Source organism: Aquarana catesbeiana, linkage group LG04, assembly GCF_042186555.1.
Source record: "Aquarana catesbeiana isolate 2022-GZ linkage group LG04, ASM4218655v1, whole genome shotgun sequence".
Classification (NCBI taxonomy): domain Eukaryota; kingdom Metazoa; phylum Chordata; class Amphibia; order Anura; family Ranidae; genus Aquarana; species Aquarana catesbeiana.
Window position 1 is genome coordinate 151098123 of NC_133327.1, and position 20095 is coordinate 151118217.

The 20095-nt window shown below is 40.8% G+C and overlaps 1 protein-coding gene across 7 annotated transcripts in view; it reads left to right on the plus strand.

Moving 5' to 3' along the window:
- U2SURP (U2 snRNP associated SURP domain containing) overlaps positions 1 to 20095 on the plus strand; it is a 107660-nt gene that overhangs the window by 70246 nt on the left and 17319 nt on the right. For all 7 annotated transcript variants that reach the window (XM_073625882.1, XM_073625885.1, XM_073625883.1 and 4 more), the window contains exons 22-24: positions 1258 to 1417; positions 14157 to 14267; positions 18323 to 18441. In XM_073625882.1, the coding sequence (XP_073481983.1) occupies positions 1258 to 1417; positions 14157 to 14267; positions 18323 to 18441 (390 nt within the window). The remainder of the gene's footprint in view (positions 1 to 1257; positions 1418 to 14156; positions 14268 to 18322; positions 18442 to 20095) is intronic.

Consider the following 20095-nt stretch of genomic DNA (forward strand, 5'->3'; position numbering starts at 1 on the left):
CATGAGTGAAAGAAATGTTTTTGTGTTATCATTCATATTCTCTGAAAAATGGCCAAGAAATCATAAATTCTGCCAGGGTATGTAAACTTGCGAGCACGACTGTATGTAAAGAAACTGCCAGAAAAGTCAATCTGTTGATTTAGCTGTAGCTGTAGATTTATTTTAAAAAAATAAATAAATTACCTCGCAATTCATCTTCTGATAGTAGAATAATTGTTATACACATGCATGATTCTAATTATTAAGGGCGTCGATTTGATTTATCTGGCACCGTTGCATAAATATTTTTTTAATCTTTTGTACAGAAAAGTGTTGGCAAAACTGTTTGTACAGCCTGTAAATAAGTCTGTTGTGTCATGTCATAAAACATCACCACTGGTGAGAAAAACTTCACTCTTAGGTCCTTTGCACACAGGGAATCTAGCTACTGTGCGTGCAATCCCAGTGTTTGTGCTCTCTTGAAGCAAAGGTGGAGTGCCCAGCCCAAGCACACTAAAATGGCGGGATTGCAGGCACAGTAGCTAGTGTAATGTAACTGGCCTTAGGTCACCATATGGGGAGACCTGCTTGAAAAAACAATTGACGCCGTGCAGCTTTCTTCTAATACTGCGGCATGTGTGGTCAAAGCTCCAACAGGCCTTGGGGACCGTGCTTAAACCCCTAAACATGTTATGGAAGCTGTCATTGTGGTTTTTAACGGTGTACGCCCTATGGCTTTTCCTATGTTAAATCCTCATTATTGCTTTTGTACTTGGTGAATTACTAAAGCCAGGTACACACTACAGTTCTTTCTGTGCAATCCAGTGGGCTGACAGTTCCGGTTTGGAGCAGCTGTACTGTATGCAAGGTTAGTTCAGCAATCTCCCCCGCTGAGATGTTGTGTTCCGGTGCCCCCACCCCCCCCCCCCCTCGGCCATTGGCACTGATCGGGAGTTGGCCGGCTGCAGGTTTTCCAGCATGCATGTCCGACATACACATGGGCTGAATGTTGGCCATTATTTTTTTATATTTTTAACCAGAATTTTTAACCAGCAGTTGTTTCCTGTCATTCAGCCCGTGTGTACAGGGCTTTAGCCTGAGCAAGAATTAAGTGGTGCACATGCTTGTTCAAGGTTACAGATTAAAAACGTGGTAAACTAGGAATAGGTGTGCCAGCTCAGGACCTTGTTCCTACCTAAACTTGTCAGCATCAATATTTTGTATCATGACAAGTCTTTCTAAACCTTTATAATCACGCATATGTTTGTTTCATTATAGTCAAGAGGAGGAGAGTGATGATGAAGAGGATACACAGAGTTCTAAATCAGAGGATCAACATTACTACTCCAACCCAATTAGAGATGATATGTCGGATTCTAAATCATTTAAATATTCTGAAATGAGTGAAGAAAAACGTGCCAAACTTAGAGAAATTGAGGTTGGTAAAAATGGCAGCTTCTACTTCAGTTTTGCTCTTTTACTCATATTGACACTAATCTGTCATGGACCAGCTTTTCCTACAACACTATTTCCTAAAGATCCTAAACATAAAAAGTAATAGAGGTGAATGAGTCAAATCACTTTAATGATCACATATAACTGCCAACATGTTACAGGGGTTAACACACTTCCCACTTCATTAATACTACCAAATAAAAAAAAAGTTGTCTGTATATGTGTATATATCACACACACTCAGATACATTTAAAAAATATCTTAACTTTAAACACTAAAATCAAAGTATATTAGGCATAAAAAAGTGCTTTGAACTGAAGCAAATCACATGGAGTAAAAATAATTGGCATAAGACTAATGAAAGCGGCTAAGCTTTAAAGTGGAGCTCCACTTATTTGCACTGTCACATTTAGCACTTTTTTGGGGCGGCGGCTACCTGGTTTTGACAAGTACCTGCTCCCACTTCCGGCTCAGATCATCACAGCAATATATGAACATGTTCGGCGCCTGCACCCAAAGCCGATGGAAGAATCGGCTTGGGTGCCAACATCGCTGGATCCCTGGACAGGTAAGTGTTCTTATATTAAGTCAGCAGCTACAGTATTTATAGCTGCTGACCTTTAATTTTTTTGTGGGACTCTGGAGCTCCTCTTTTAAGCTGCATTGCATACATATTTGTTTAAAACTTTGTAGCAAAACATTCTTAAGCCAGCAGATAAGTTTGTATAGGCCTTGATTTTTGGTAGAAGGTAAGACAACCTCAAAATTAAGCATATCTTAGAAATTATCAAGGCTTAAAGTGGTTCTAAATGTTTACGTTTTCTTTTTTACCTTAATGCATTCCATGCATTAAGGTAAAAATCCTTCTGGTAGAGAGGACCCCCCCCCCTTATTTACCTGACTCCCGATCTCAATCCAGCAAAGTGTACGAGGGCAACGGCTCTCCTGATTCTGTCCCTCCTCATTGGGCAGATTGATAGCAGCATTGGCCATTGGCTTCCACTCCTGTCAATCAAATCCTATGACGAGGGAGCAGGGGAGGGTGGGGCCAAGCCCCGCTGTATTTGTCAATAGATGCAGACAGCGAGGCTTGGAAGCGAGCCTACACAAGTACCCCCATAGAAAGCGTCTTTCTATGGGAGCAGGCAGGAGAAGCCAGGAACTCCGGTGGGTGACCCAAGAAGAGGAGGTTAGGGGCTGCTTTGTGCAAAGCCATTGCACAGAGCAGGAAAGTATGACATTTATTATTTTAATTAAAGAAAAAAGGAGGGCTTTAAAATCACTGTTAATGGGATGGAACAGATTAAAAGACCAATCTGTGTTGGGATGAATAATGAAAAATGCTTGTCAAATGTGTGTAAAAAAAGAGTTTAGGATGCCAATATTGACAATATGAATTGATTATAAATTACCTTTTAGACCCCTTTTACATTGAAAGCATCGGCCGTTAGCGCTAAAGCGCTGCTCGTTTTAGCAGCTTTTCGGCCGCTAGCGGGGAGCTTTTAACCCAAAAAAGGGTTAAAAACTCCCGTTTTTCGCTGCTTTCAAAGCGCTTGCCCATTCATTCCAATGGGAAGGGCGTTTTGGGAGCGCTAAATACAGTGCTCCCAACCCGCCCCAAAGATGCTGCTTGCAGGACCTTTCAGAACATTTCGCAAGCGCACTGCCCCAGTGTGAAAAAGACACACTGGAATGAATGGGAGGTGGTTTTCAGGTGCTTTGCAGAAGCTTTTTCTAGCGCTAAAGAGCCTGAAAACTGCCCCAGTGTGAAAGGAGTCTTATAGATGGAGCTAGCATACTCCTGCTATATAAGTGTGTAGCCACAAGTATCCTCGCTTCCGAGCTTTCTCTATTACAGGTAATTCATAATCCGCCTTTTTATTGTCATTGTTAATAAGTGGCTTGCTACAGATTATGTAATAAGGCCAGCATTAGTAATGCGCTTCTTTTAGTGAAAATCCATCTTAGCACTGACTTTATCACACAGTTAAGGAAACCTGTGCTGTGAGACGCATGTAATTTTCTGAAATACTTGAGCCCTTTCATGACGGAGGGTAAAACAAATTCTAATGCTGGAACACAATTTTGCAACTTTGACATGCGTTAGTAAAAGTGTACATATCATCGCAACTACCTAGTGTATCCTGGTGGATTATCCCTTTTTTTTTTGTTTTGTTTTGTTTTTTTTCAGGACCAATTTGGCTTTCATATGCTTTGATAAATAGTAATCGGTATATCGCCTGTTCTTTTTAGGCCCAAAATGAAAAAATAAAATATTTTCTTTTCATTTAGATGTATTTTTCTTGCTATTACCATATTTTACTACCGAAGTACGACCCAAAACAAATGGTCCTGCTCCTGACAATATGGGTATGTTTGTACCTGTAGTAGGACCTAGAAACAGTGGTGTGCATTTTTAGTTTTTTCTTTAATATACACCTTTGTTTTCATTTTTCTTCTCTAGCAAGGAAGAACATACAGGGGGGGGGGGGGCTGTACAGTGACTGATCACTGTGATAGCCAATTAGAGGCTATCACAGTGATCAGGTGCTCAAGAACTGGGCCTTCCTGTTGCATATTGTTAGTACTAGACCCAGATCTCTCAGTAAGAGAAAAAGATAAGAGGGTGCACTGGCCTAGTGCATTATCCAACAGGTTTATTAAAAGATGTGAATAAAATAAAGATGTCTACTCACAAACGTAAGTTAAAAACACGTTTGTTGGGCCACATGTGTGGCCATCTCTCATTGGTTGCTCGAGTCACAGAACCTGGGAGTTGGGGGGTCCTGGATGAGACCCCTTAGGCTGAAGCGTTTTGAAGGACTGGCCTTCTTTTTCAGAGCCTCTCGGTGAGAGGCCCAGTCTCTGTCCTGGGAGTGCACTGTGCAGCGTGCTCTCAGCACAAGCACATGTATGCGGCCTCGCAGAAAAAGACCCAATTCCGTGAGGCTGCATATATGTTTACAGTCGGTAGCAAGGGGTTAACATAAGCCGCAGCCTATGTGTTTCTCTCTCTTTTCTATAAATGCTCATTTGTTGCTTGCTTGGTATTCCAAACTCAAGTCACGCAATATTTATTTTTCTTGCCTCTCTGACAAGTTTGCATTTTATTGCACTCTGTACTAAGCATTCCCCTGTATTTGCCATGTAAATTCTATTTGCATGTATAGGCACTGTTGACTGTACGAAAGCTTTTCTGTTTCAGGATAACCTAGTAGTGGGGACATTCTTTAGACGGTAGAATGTTTTCCCAAGCAATGATATGTGCACACTTTGTTGATATTTGGAAAGTGCTCAAACAACATGAGTGTGCAATTGGAACGTGTCACCATGTCTGACCATTGTGTGATATTTAGCTGGCTTTTCGTAGACCTGTGTAGTCATTTAAAAAAAATTAGATAACAGCTTTAAAATATAGTTGATGGCATAAGCCGTAAGTAGATTTCTACTGCAGACACCATTACTCCCAGCACCAATAGATTTTTTTCAACTTCTTTTTAAGGATCATCCCACACATGCTTGGGCACCCTGTGTGGGCCCAATTATTGCTTACGCAAATGAAGACTTAGAAGTGGAAAGTTATTTGCTTGGATGGTCTCACACTATGCAATGTAACCTTGGCACATGGTGCAATGATCGAATTAGTTGCGAGGTGCAATAGAAGTCCGGGGCTAGAGTCCATTTCTATGGCATCCAGACATTGAAGACCCCTTCAGGGGACCCTGAACAGAACTCGCAATGACGGTGTTTCCATATACAGTGCATCCAGAAAGTATTCACAGCGCTTCACTTTTTCCACTTTTTGTTATGTTACAGCCTTATTCCAAAATGGATTCAATTCATTATTTCCCTCAATTCTATAAACAATACCCCATAATGACGACTTGAAAGAAGTTTGTTTGAAATCTTTACAAATGTATTAAGAAAAAAAATGCAAAAAATCACATGTACATAAGTATTCTCAGCCTGTGCTCAATACTTTGTTGAAGCACGTTTGGCAGCAAGTACAGCCTCAAGTCTTTTTGAGTATGATGCTACAAGTTTGGCACACCTATTTTTGGACAGTTTCTCTCATTCTTCTTTGCAGGACCTCTCAAGCTCCATCAGGTTGGATGGGGAGAGTCGGTGCACAGCCATTTTCAGATCTCTCCAGAGATGTTCAATCTGGTTCAAGTCTGGGCTCTGGCTGGGCCACTCAAGGACATTCACAGAGTTGTCCCGTAGCCACTCCTTTGTTATCTTGGCTGTGTGCTTAGGTTTGTTGTCCTGTTGGAAGATGAACCTTCGCCCCCAGTCTGAGGTCCAGAGCGCTCTGGAGCAGGTTTTTAGCAAGGATGTCTCTGTACATTGCTGCATTCATCTTTCCCTCGATTCTGACTAGTCTCACAGTTCCTGCCACTGGCATGATGCTGCCACCACCATGCTTCATTGTACGGATGATATTGGCCAGGTAATGAGCGGTGCCTGGTATCCACCAGATATTCAGGCCAAAGCGTTCAACCTTTGTTTCATCAGACTAGAGAATTTTGTTTCTCATGGTCTGAGAGTCCTTCAGGTGCCTTCTGGCAAACTCCAGGTGGGGCTGTCATGTGCCTTTTACTGAGGAGTGGCTTCCATCTGGCCTTTCTACCATAAAGGCCCAATTGGGGGAGTGCTGCAAGGATGGTGGTTCTTCTGGAAGGTTCTCCTCTCTCCACAGTGAAATGCTAGAGATCTGTCAGAGTGACCAATTGGGTTATGGTCACCTCCCTGACTAAGGCCCCTCTCCCCTGATTGCTCAGTTTGGCTGAGCGGCCCACTCTGAGTCGTCCTGGTGGTTCCAAACTTCTTCCATTTATGGATGATGAAGGCCACTGTGCTTACTGGGACCTTCAATGCTGCAGAAATTTTTCTGTACCCTTTCCCAGATCTGTGCCTCGATACAATCCTGTCTGAGGTCTACAGACAATTCCTTGGACTTCATGGCTTGCTCTGACATGCACTGTTAACTGTGGGACCTTATATAGACAGGTGTGTTCCAAATCATGTCTAATCAACTAAATTTACTCCAATCAAGTTGTTGTAGAAACATCTCAAGGATGATCAGTGGAAACAGGATGCACCTAAACTGAATTTTGAGTGTCATGACAAAGGCTGTACATATATAAATGTTTTTTTTTTTTTTTTTTTTTTTTTTTTTTTTAATAAATTTGCATAGATTTCAAACAAACTTCTTTCACGTTGACATTATGGGGTATTGTTTGTAGAATTTAAAGGAAATTATTCATTTAATCCATTTTGGAATAAGGCTGTAACATAGCAAAATGTGAAAAAAAGTGAAGCCCCGTGAATACTTTCTGAATGCACTGTACTGGTTTTGGTGGACTCATTGATTGAGGTAGGGCATACTAGTCTCTGGCTAGACACACCCAGTTCTGCACAGCCTCCACAAAAAAACAATAAGGACATAAAAGAAGGCAATTCCTAGTCAGCTTTTTCCTATTTATGAGTTTAAGCAAAGTAGAATTTATATAATGACTGGTCCAAAAAGGTTGTTCTTTCCTTTGCTGGCTTATAACAAATAGAAGAGGAGTTTGGATAGAAATGGGCTGTTCCCATTGTGGACCTGTCCATTCTTGTACTAAATAAGCAATCTACTGTTTCTGTTGAAGGCATTCCCTTCTTTAAGAATTTAGCTGATAGGCTTTGGAGACTCCAATTTTTACCTTTTCTGCAAGATGACATCTTTTGCCCTCAGGCCTAATATTCTACGTAGCCACCATGAAGAAAGTGATTTATCAAATATCCAGAATGCCCTTAAGTCCTGTGCATCTGAGCAGACTTTTATGGCTTAAAACTTTTTTTGCTGACTCTGCTCCGAGAAAGGTGCCTTTTGCCTACGCCCTTTAAAGGGGAGTTCCTCTTTAAAATCCCTTAATGAATACATTGAGGCAGTTACGGAGGTGGGTTTCTACCCTACTATCTGCAATCAACCCCCCTTTTGAATTATCCTCTTCTAGCTGTATGACTGCTCTGCAAGAAGTTTGATCTAGATATCCCAGCATCTTTCATTTCCTCATATTCACCAGTAAGGCACATTCCAATCTCTAAGTGGAGTGCCCATCTTTCCTGGTGGCATGCAGATTGCTCCATACTCTGCAATCTGTTTGGTAGTTCATATCTAGTATGATAAGGAACCCCATTCCAGAACTTGTTCCTGTTCCTCACCCTGCAGGTTCTTTGAAATTGCCAAGTACCTTGTCATTCATACCTGGCAGGTCCTAGTTCTGCCTTGTACATCATTTTCCTAACACTTTACTTGCATTACCTGTGCACTCTTTATGAGAAGTTGCTCTTTGTCACCTGCTGTGAACACCTGTGTCCTTCAGGGGCCTTTTTCAGGTGCTCTTGCCCATGCAGAGCCCTCCACTTGTGTTCAAGGTGGTTACTCCCCAAAAAGGTCCTCTGTAATAAAGGAACCACCTTCTCTTTGATCCCCTGGCAGTCACAGGTCTGCCTTGGCTATTGTATTCTTGGTAGCCCCCTCCACTTTTTTTTTCCTTTTCTTTTCTTTTGTCACATGGGGACCAAGTGTTTAGGAATCCAGAGAACGACACAGGATGGCAGGTTCACTAATGAGATAAACGATCCTTCAACGTAAATGCTCAGCCATACAAAACAGGTACCCAAAAAGGAAGAAAAAAAGGGGGACCAATAGTGAAGTATGCTAAGAAAGCAAATTTATTGCGCTAAAAAGGTATACTAACAAAAGTAAGTTAAAAAAAGGCATTGAAATTGTAAGAAGATGCAGCAAACACCATTGGGGGCGTTCTTACGGGATCGGAAGCGATGTCAGTGCCGGAAGTGAGTCACGTCAATGCATTTCGCCCTCCCACAGAGCGTCATCAAAGGACCTAACTTCAGATTGGAACTGACTTCCTTAAATCACAAAAGAGAGAGAAGTACACACCCCTTCCTCCACCAGTCAGATAGATACAGTAGCCAATTTGTTGGTTAGGAAAACATGTCGCCCCCATGGATAGAGAACACTCCATAAGAGGGACTAAACCGCCATGACATTGGTTGGATAAACCTCAACATAATTAGATATCAGTTGCGGTGTCGTGGGAACAAATAAAAAACATATAAACATTCCAATGCTTTAATATGCTAATAAAAACCACAGAAGAATAAAGAATGAAAATAAAATACAAATGAAAATAATAAAATAAAAATTAAACATAAAAATAAATATAAATATGGAAATAAAAATGAGAGAAAAAATAAATGAAAATAAAAAGAAAAAATGGAAATGAGAAAAGAAGAAAAAAATGAAAAATAGAATAAAAGCCTGACCGGACCAATAAATATAATTAAAAACTGGACAGGAAACAATTAAGATCTAGTTCAATGTTCAACCCCATAGGGTTCATCGTCCTCAAACGATGAATCCACTGAGTTTCATTGCGAGATATGACTCTCTTGAGATTGCCCCCTCTCCAATGGGCTTCAACTCGATCAATGCCACAAAAAGTGAGACTACTGGGATCCCTACCATGGAATAACCTGAACGACACTACCTGCCTGGAATTTGCATGTTCTCCCTGTGCCTGCGTGGGTTTCCTCCGGATACTCCGGTTTCCTCCAACACTCCAAAGACATGCTGGTAGGTTCATTGGATCCTGTGTAAATTGTCCCTAGTATGTATGAATGTGAGTTAGGGACCTTAGATTGTAAGCTCCTTGAGGGTAGGGACTGATGTGAATGTACAATATATATGTAAAGTGCTGCGTAAATTGACGGCGCTATATAAGTACCTGAAATAAATAAATAAGTGGTTAGACAAGCTGTGGTGTTTGAAACCCTTTTTTTTATCCAGTTGACATGTTCACGTAAACGAACCCCCAAAGCTCTGGTGGTCCTACCCACGTACTGTAGTCCGAAAGGACAGGAGGTACGTGACATGGGTGGTCCCACATGTGATGCACTTATTGATCTTAAAGGACTCACCAGAGGAGTGGGATTTGAGCTCAAATGTCTTCCTTACTCTGTTTAGATGTTCTACACATTACACACTTCCCACAGCTGAAAAAACAGCTTTGTCCAAAAAGGTGACCGTCGTCTTGGGGGGATCAACCACATTAGATGCCAACTTCAACCGTAGGTTTCGTGTAGATAAACAATGGTTTATCAGGTAGGGATTTAGCAAGATCATTGTCCTTCAACAATAAATGCCAATGTTTGCGAATAATTTTTTCTACTTGTCTATATTGCCGGTAAAACCTGTCATGAAAGCGATTCCAAAATCTCTATCATTTATCTCTGTTTTCTTGAAAAAGATCATCTCTGTTCATATTCCTTACTGAGAGCAAGGTTTTATTCAGCTCTCGTTGGGTATAACCCTTTTCCATGAATCTATCAAAAAGGACCCTCGACTGTGAATCAAAATCTTCAGTCCTGGCGCAATTGCACCTAACTCTCATGAATTGGCTCTTGGGAATGGAACTTAGCCATCGAGGATGGTGACAGGTCTTGGTGGACAATTGATGATTATCCTTGAAAATAAGGTCAAGGAAGTTAATATTCAGATTGTCAGAAACTGCTGCGAAAGAAATGCCAAATCTGTTCTCACCAATTTTTGACAAAAATTGTAAGAACGACTCTCTTGATCCTGCCCAAACAGTGAAAATGTCATTGATATAACACTTTTAAAACTTGAGCTGGGGTAAATTGCCACCAAAAATGGCATCTTTTTCCCAGTGACCCATAAAAATATTTGCCGCTGAGGGGGCTTGCTTGGCCCCCATGGCCACTTTTTTGTTTGAAAAACTGTTTGTCATGCCAGAAGAAATTGTGACTCATGACTAGATCTAAGGCATGTACCAAGAAATGTACCAAGAAATCTTTTTGTTTATTTTTCATTTTGGTGTTATTCAAAGCCCATACTACCGCCTCAATGGCATGTTTCTGTTGGATGTTGGTGTATAGGGAGTTGACATCAATACTGGCCAGAAGATGCTCATCACTGACCTCAATCCCCTGCAATAATTGCATAAGATCCTTGCTTTCCTTCATATAGGCTGGACAGCTCTGTGCCAACGGCTGTAGAAAACTGTCAAGGTATTCACCAATTCTGGCAAACAATCCACCCCACTCACAGTGGGTCTCCTGGGTGGTTTAGACAGATTCTTATACATTTTGGGCAATTGGTAAATTACTGGTACTCTCGGAGCATCAGATACTAAGTACCTAGCCTCTTTCTTAGTAACAGTACCCTCGTCCTGGGCATTTTTTACCAAGTGTTTGAGTTTGGCTTTAAATTTGTTAGTGGGGTTACCCCGCAATTTTTCATAGGTTTCGGCATCATAGACAAGTTTATTGAGATCAGCTAAATAATCAGATTTGTTAAGAATGACCAAACCCCCTCCTTTGTCACCACTTCTGATCACAATCTGTTTATTTCTTTCTAAAGATTTGAGTCCCCTTTCTACATCAGTTTTACGCCTACTATGTTTAATGGGCAAGCAATGTTTTTGTCACCTACTATGGGTCTCTGTTTGTGAGCGCATTCCCTGCGATTCCCTGCGATTCCCCGCGATTTCGCACATTAGTTGTGAAGCACCTTTTTTTTTATGGACTGTATTTAGTTGTGAAACACTTTTTTTATATGGACTATATGTTTTTGTCACCTATTATGGGTCTCTGTTTGTGAGCGCTGTATTTATATATTTTGTCACTTTAAACACTGCTATGTTTTGGGGGACGAAATTTTGATGCACCTCCTACATATAACCCATGGTCTAAAGCAGTGGTCATCAACCCTGTCCTCAGGGCCCACTAACAGGCCAGGTTTTCAAGATAACTGAAATACATCACAGGTAATATCATTTGCTGCTCAGCGATTGCAGTCTGCATCTCCCCAAGGTAATACATAAAACCTGGCCTGTTAGTGGGCCCTGAGGAGAGGGTCTACAGCAGCGGGGCGGTTTCCCCATCATCCGAATATTCTCCTCAGGTTCGCTGAAGGAAGCAGGTTGTTTACAGAAATTGGTAGCTCAAGCTGAAATGAACCCACAAGGGAATGAGTCAAGGCAGAGAGAAAAACAGGCTGTTGTGCTTCTTTTAGGCTCCATCCACTCCTGAGCGTAGCGATTTTACTGGCGTTTTTGGTCATTTTTTTTAAAGCGTTTTACAGCTTCAGGCATTTTTCTTTAGCCAGTAGAAAGCACTAGGTGGAGGAGGGGGAGAGGAAATTAGGTGTGGAGGGCTGCTATGTGAGCAGAAAACATTTTAGAGCTACAAGCAGCTCAAACTGCTTTAGAAATCCTTGGGGTGTGATGTGCACTAAATGATTATTTGTAAAACAAAATGTTTGTTTTAAATGTTACAGCATGCTGTAAAAAAGCAGGTGTAAGAACGAACAGTTAAAATGGAATTCCTGCTATTTTCCTAACTAATCTTAAACTGTCCCGCCCCTCCTAACACCTATACTAAGTAACTTTTGTAGAGAGCTGTGTATACTTTCAGGTCACTCTAGTCCATCTGGCTCCCCTCTGTCACCCAGTGTCCCTGCTGCAGAGACACGGGATCGCAGACAACAGATGGGCCATCGAAGCCTATGGGTGACATCACCGCTCAAGGCTTTACCAGTTGTTAACCACTTCCGGACCGCCGCACGCCTATATAAGTCGGGTGTTTGAAGAGGGGTATCTGCCTGCCATAACCCCGGTAATCTCTTCTTCAGCGGGCAGTCCGGTTTCCGACAGAGGGCCCCCTCCCATCGCTCTCCGGTGCCCTCTGCCGCTTACCGGAGGCGATTGGGTCCTCTTCCGTGTGTGGTATGGAGACAAGTGAGGGGAAGATGGCCCCCACCCATCTCCATAACATTACAGGGCGGAAGCGACGTCAAAACATCACTTTCGCCCATAGCTTTTAAAGGGCCTTTTTTTGTTTTTTCAAATGACAATTTTTTTTTTTTTAATTGCATTTTAGTGTAAATGAGATCTGAGGTCTTTTTGACCCCAGATGTAATTTTTAAGAGGCCCTGTCATGCTTTTTTTTCTATTACAAGGGATGTTTACATTCCTTGTAATAGGAATAAAAGTGACACAATTTTTTTTTTTTTTTTTTTTTTTAAAGAACAGTGTAAAAATAATAAATAAAAGGTAAAATAGGAAAAAAAAAATTTTTTAAACATGCCTCGTCCCACCGAGCTCGTGTGCAGAAACAAACGCATACCTGAGTAGCGCCCACATATGAAAACGGTGTTCAAACCACACGCGTGAGCAATAATTCTAGCCCTAGACCTGAGTATCGCCCACATATGAAAACGGTGTTCAAACCACATGCGTGAGGCATCGCCGCGATCGGTAGAGCGAGAGCAATAATTCTAGCCGTAGACCTCCTCTGTAACTCAAAACATGCAACCTGTAGAATTTTTTAAAATGTTGCCTATGGAGATTTGTAAGGGTAAAAGCTAGTCGCTATTCCACGAGCGGGCGCAATTTTGAAGCGTGACATGTTGGGTATCAAATTACTCGGTCTAACATTCTTTCACAATATAAAAAAAATACTGTTTTCTTATATTTTAATTCAGAAAAGTGTATTTTTTCCAAAAAAGTGCGCTTTTAAGACCGCTGCTCAAATACGGTCTGACAGAAAGTATTGCAACGACGGCCATTTTATTCTCTAGGGTGTTAGAAAAAAAAAGTATAATGTTTGGGGGTTCTAAGTAATTTTCTAGCAAAAAACTTCTTCTTTTTAATTTGTAAACAACAAAGAGGCTCGGTTCTTAAATGGTTAAAGAATAACTATAGACAAAACTTTTTTTCTAGTTTTGGATAGAATGGAAGGAGATTAGAACCCCTGTCAGTTTTTATTGCTGTCTGTGCCCGTGGAGATTCAACCTCTCAATTTGTCCTGTTTACCATTATCATTGGAAGTAAAAGAAAACCCCAAATTTTGGGTTGTCCCCAGAAAAGTAGTAGAGGGGAAATATTCCAATGGAGACACTTGTTGTGGAGACCTGGGGGTCCAAAAGAAATTTCCTTAATTTTGCAGAGATTTCCTCTCACTTCCTGTTTGGCTTTGGGACCGGAAGTGAAGGTAAATCTCCGCCATCAGACACAGATGGTGGGAAAAAAATGTGACCGGGGTTGTAGCCCTCCCTTGTTCTATCCAAAAATGACAAAAAAACGTTTTGCCTATGGTTCTACTTTAAGTGCTTTCTCCTCCCTTGCTACCAATGCTGGCTTACAGAGATTATTTGACCAGACTGGAGTGGGCTGAATATAGGCAAGTGTATACATCTTTCTTAGATTAGCATAGGTGTTGAAAGTGGGAGAGAGGACAGTTTTAAGGCATTTACTAATATGCCACATCACCTCCCTTTCCCCCACCAAAAGCAAGTGCTAATTACTAGACCTCAGATCTGCTATTACTCTATTTTTTTTATTGCCTTGTGTTTTGCTCCATCTCTGTTTACGAATAGAATAATAGATCAAGAGATTGGGCATGAATTGGGTGATTGCACATTACTGGAATACAATGTAATTTTAACAGGGGCAAAGCACATGCCAGGTATCTAATAGCTAATCTGAGGTTATTTTCACATGCTCTGCCAAAGGCAAGGGGAGGGGCAATGTGATTTGATAGTTTACCATTTCAATGACACCTTTTAACGAATAGAAAAATTGTTAATAGTTCTACTTTTTATGTTCATTGCTTACATTTTCCTCTTTAGCTGAAAGTAATGAAGTTTCAAGATGAAATTGAATCTGGAAAAAGGCCGAAGAAGTCAGGACAGAGTATTCAGGAACAAGTTGAACACTATCGAGACAAGCTTCTGCAAAGGGTACGGTTTTTACATATTTAAGTTTTTCATCTCCTATTTGCCTTAGGGCCCATTTCTGCTTACAGGCTACATTGGGAAGTCACCACCCATCTTTCTTTTTTAGTTTTCTAAAGATCGCTACCATTTAGACAGAAGTGTTGTGTTTTGGAAGTGACTTTTGTTCCTGGTAAATAATGTAACTGGTTCTCACGTTAGGTATTTGTTCACCAAATTAGGGAGGTGTAAAGGTCATTTTGGTTACACTGATCTGCACTTTGATATTTATTCTTTACTGCAACGTTAAGTCAGAAACCTGAGTAGAGAAGCTTATGGTCAGTACAGATACCTGAACATCACCAATCTCTGCCACATATTACTTTACCCAGGGAGAATGCCCAAATGAACTCAAGTCAAGCCCTCAGATTGATAAGTGCATCAGATTAGTAGTTAAGTAAAATATTCAAGGAATAGTATTGAGGTGTAGTGTGTCAGTAACAAATGCTAGCCTGTAGTCTCTTCCTTATCAGATAACCACCTGGCTTTAGGGTCTCTTGTGTCTTTCAACTTACAAAAGTCATGATTTTTCTGATCACCTGTGTGAAACCGAAGTCCTTTTCCACAGTGGCCAATTGATTCATCTAGATAGAAAAGCTGTGTTATGCAAATGTCTGTCAGGTCAGCACTTTCTTAGGACTTTCCTCACTAGAATGAATTACCTAGTATTAAATAACAATCTGGATGATTTCAGTGTTGCTGCAATACCATGGCCTTTTTTAATGATTGTACTGTTGGAATATTTTTTTTATGGCTTCTTTTCAATAGTTTTAATTCAAAGAAATTTGAAATGCAAAAATACAAACGGTAGCATACAAGTATAAAAGGGTGGGTGCACCCTCGAACCAAACGATGGGCCCACCCGTCTCAGTGAAAGGAGATAAAAACAGTAGAAGAACCACTTCTGGCAGGCAGATTTTTTTTCAAATGAAACAATCATTTTCTAATGGTGTAAAGCTCAGTATTTAGAAATGCCCAAGTTCATCAAACAGAATAAGCCCAGAACTACACAAATGCATGCTATTAAAGAACAACGCAGGTATTTTCCCAGCTCTCCTGAAAAATAGGGCACCGTAGTAAATGTTTCCTTTACCACAACGTACTATGCCTTACATCCCATTATAGGTTTGTATGAAAGTGACACCGTGGTCTCCTCATTAGCATCCATATTAAAAAACAAAGCAAAAAATAAGAGAAGAGAAGGGGAGACTTGAAGACAGAGAAGGAAAAAAAAGAAGTGGTGGCAGGGAAGGCAAAAGTGGGTCCTGTCATCCCAGACCCCCGATCCCACCACTAAGGAGTCTGAAGGTCTAATTCAGGGAATTCAATACTTTCTTAAATCTGGCTTGTTTGTCCCTTAGAATACTCCTCCATTTTTCATTAACCACTTCCAGACCGCCCGCCATCGTTATACGTCAGCTGTTTGAAGAGGGTTATCGTTGTTCTGGTAGCAGCTAGCTACCAGAACCCTGGTATCCTCTTCAGCGGGCGGTCCGCTTTCAGATAAAAGTGGTCTCTGCGGCGGATTCACTGCAAGATTGCTTTTATCGGCATCAGGAGAGGGCCCCCCCCCTCCCACCGCTCTCTGGTGCCCTCTGCCGCTTACCGGAGCCGCCGGCGGAGGCGATCGGGTCCTTCTCCCTGCTTTGTATGGTAATGAGTGAGGGGAGCATGGCCCCCACCCGTCTCCATACCATTGCAGGGCGGAAGCGACGTCAAAATTTCACTTCCGCCCATAGCTCTTAAAGCAACTTTTTTTTTTTTTTTTTTTTTTTTTTTTTTTCAAATGACATTTAAATTATTTATTTTATTTTTTGCATTTTAGTGTAAATATGAGATTTGAGGTCTTTTTGACCCCAGATCTCATATTTAAGAGGTCCTGTCATACTTTTTTCTATTGCAAAGGATGTTTACATTCCTTGAAATAGGAATAAAAGTGACACAAATTTTTTTAAAAGAACAGTGTAAAAATAAAAGGTTAAATAAATAAGAAAAAAAAAATTTAAAGACGCCCCGCCAAGCTTGCGTGCAGAAGCAAACGCTTACGTGAGTAGCGCCTGCATATGAAAACTGTGTTCAAACATGTGAGGTATCGCCGTGATCATTAGAGCGAGAGCAATAATTCTAGCCCTAGACCTGTAACTCAAAACATGCCAACCTGTAGAATTTTTTAAACGTTGCATTTGGAGATTTTTAACAGTAAAAGTTTGTTGCCATTCCATGAGCGGGCGCAACTTTAAATCGTGACATGTTGGGTATCAATTTACTCAGCATAACATCATCTTTCACAATATTAAAAAAAATTGGGCTAACTTTACGGTTTTATTTTTTAATTCAAAAAAGTGATTTTTTTCCAAAAAAACGTGAGCTCGTAAGACCGTTGTGCAAATATAATGTGACAAAAAGTATTTCAACAACCACCATTTTATTCTCCAGGGTGTTAGGAAAAAAATAATGTTTGGGGGTTCTAAGTAATTTTGTAGCAAAAAAAAAAAACAAACTGATTTTAACTTGTAAACAACAAGTTTGAAAAATAGGCCCAGTCCATAAGTGGTTAATAATCCAAAATTTTATTTTTGACAAGTGTAAGATTAACTATGGGGTTCTTCCATGCTCGTGCTATGGCAATTGTAGCTGCTAGTAAAATAAAGAAGATGAGGGTTCGGAGATGTCTGGTGATCTCGTCCGAGAGGTCAGTAAATAAAGCTGCCTTGGCTTTAACCGAGTAGATAAGATTTAATATTCCACATTTACAGCCAAACTGGGATAATACCTGCTTTATATCAGTTAAATGTTCTCCTTTATGAGTGGGCTGGACAGCTATGTTTGCCACGGTGAACCTTGTTAGTGCTGTGCCGGCAGAACTTCACTATCAGTTGTTTCTCACTGTTTTATTGGTGATACATTTAATTATCAGTTGGAAATTTAACCTGTATGTTTGACAGACTCATTGGAGGGGGGGGGGGGGGGATTTACTAAAACTGGAGAGTGCAAACTTTGATGCAGCTCTGCATAGAAACCAATCAGCTTCCAGGTTTTATTATCAAAGCTTAATTGAACAAGCTGCAGTTGGAAGCTGATTGGCTACCATGCACAGTTGCACCAGATTCTAAGAGGGGGGGGGGGGGGGGGGGGTTGTAGCAAGCGTGTACCTAGTTTTGACAAATATCCCACTTCCGGTCGCATCACAGCGTAGGTGATGGTTGGGGATGCTGGATGTCGGCCTCCTGGCCCCAAAGGTTCAATAACAAACGGAACAGGTGTATCTCTAGATACAGAAATCCTATAGCAGATATAGTGAATGCTCTGGTAACTCAGTGGGATCCTTTCACCTTGATCTGTTTCTTTCATCTCCTGAAATGCCTTCCTCATCTGCTTGACAGAATCAAGATTGAGGGCATTCTGGTAATTCTCATTTCTCCAGACTGGCACAGTCATTGTATTATGCTAACCTGGTATGACTCTTGGTAGATGCTCCGTGAGCTCTTGCACATTGTCTGGATTTTTTTTGTCTTGAGGAGTAATTTACCATCCTACTTCAGTCTCTGGCTTCAGTGGCATGGCTGTTGAAGCTGAGGTTTTAAGAGACAAGGCATCTCTGAATCGGTGGTTCTGGCAATGCTAACAGCTAGGAACGTTACTTTTTGCAATGTCTATCCTCTCCTTCCTGGAGCTGTGTGCCTAGACCAGTGTTTTAAACAACACATAAATGGCAGAAACCTGGCTCTTGATAGTTGAGGTGCGAGGCCAACAGTCTCTGGCTCTATGCACCAAGACTTGTATACAGGGTGTCTCCCATTTAGCTTCCCTTGTTCATTCATCCATTTTCTGTACTTGCAGGGTCTTTAAAGGGAAAAAACTTTGGGAAACGTTCATGTATTGCAGAGATTTACTGCATGTTTTTTTTTTTTTCCTTTTTTTTTGTCTTGGCATATGCGTTAATGATAAAGATGTTACCTTTGAAACCACTAGGTGGTAGTATGTTTTCAGTAATGGTCATTACCGGTATCGTTTTTTTTCAGGAAAGAGAAAAAGAGATGGAGAGGGAAAGAGACAGAGATAAGAAAGATAAGGAAAAGTTTGAATATCGAACAAAAGACAAAAAAGACAAAGACGAGTCCACACCAACAAGAAAAGAGAGGTCAGTACATGGAGCCTTTTGGTTTATCTTGAGCACTCCTTTTTCAGATATCTAAAATCTCATCTGCATAATCTTAGTAAGGATGTTTAAAAAAAAAAAAAAATCAGACTTTTTAAGTAGCTCTTATCAGTGCAGTTCCCTCATGTTACCAATTTATTGTGCATTAAAACTTTAAATTTAGTCTTCCTGGTAGAACAAACAAAAGTGAAGCTGTATTTTATTGCCATGTCTAATGATAATTTGCCTATATTTGCTTGTTAATCCTTTTTGCATGTCGACACTGCTACCTTGACTTTACAAAAGCTTTTCTGTTTCAGAAGTGTTTGTTGTCTCTGAGCAATATGATACAAGACACTTTTGAAACAAAACACTCAGTCAGTTTCTGGGTTTGCCTGTTCCCTGTTGTTGAACACAGCAATGAATTACGTGCGGCTGGTCAACTTATTTATTACAACTTACAGTTGTGCTCATAAGTTTACATACCCTGGCAGAATTTATTATTTATTGCCCATTTTTCAGAGACTATGAATGATAACACAAAAACTTTTTTTTCACTCATGGTTTGGCTGAAGCCATTTATTATCAGTCAACTGTGTTTACTCTTTTTAAATCATAATGACAACAGAAACTACCCAAATGACCCTGATCAAAAGTTTACATACCCCAGTTCTTCATACCGTGCGTTGCCCCCATTTAACATCAATGACAGCTTGAAGTCTTTTGTGGTATTTGTGAATGAGGCTCTTTATCTTCTCAGATGGTAAAGCTGCCCAATCCTCTTGGCAAAAAGCCTCCAGTTCCTGTAAATTCTTGGGCTGTCTTGCATGAACTGCACGTTTGAGATCTCCCCAAAGTGTCTCAATGATCTTGAGGTCAGGAGACTGAGATGGCCACTCCAGAACCTTCACTTTTATTCTGCTGTAGCCAATGACAGGTCGACTTGGCCTTGTGTTTTGGATCATGGTCATGTTGAAATGTCCAAGTACGTCCCATGCGCAGCTTCCTGGCTGATGAATGCAAATGTTCCTTCAGTATTTTTTGATAAAATACTGCTTTCATCTTGCCATCAATTTTTGCTTAGTAATGGCTTTCTTCTGGCGACTCGACCATGCGCCCATCTTTCTTCAAGTGCCTCCTTATTGTGCATCTTGAAACAGCCACACCAGATGTTTTCAGAGAGTCCTGTATTTCACCTGAAGTTATTTGTGGGTTTTTCTTTGCATCCCGAACAATTTTCCTGGCAGTTGTAGCCAAAATTTTAGTTGGTCTACCTGACTGTGTTTTGTTTTCAACAGAACCCCTCGTTTTCAACTTCTTGATCAGAGTTTGAACACTGCTGATTGGCATTCTCAATTCCTTGGATATCTTTTTATATCCCTTTCCTGTTTTATACAGTTCAACTACCTTTTCCCGCACATCCTTTGACAATTCTTTTGCTTTCCCCATGACTCAGAATTCAGAAACATCAGTGCAGCACTGGATGAAAGATGCAAGGGTCTGTCAGAAGTGCAGAAACTCATTGACCTTTTTTACACACACACACACACACACACACACACGAATCACAGGTGAGGAAGGTTACCTTTTTAATAGCCATTCAAACCATTTTGTGTCAACTTGTGTGCATGTTATCAGGCCAAAATCACCAGGGTAT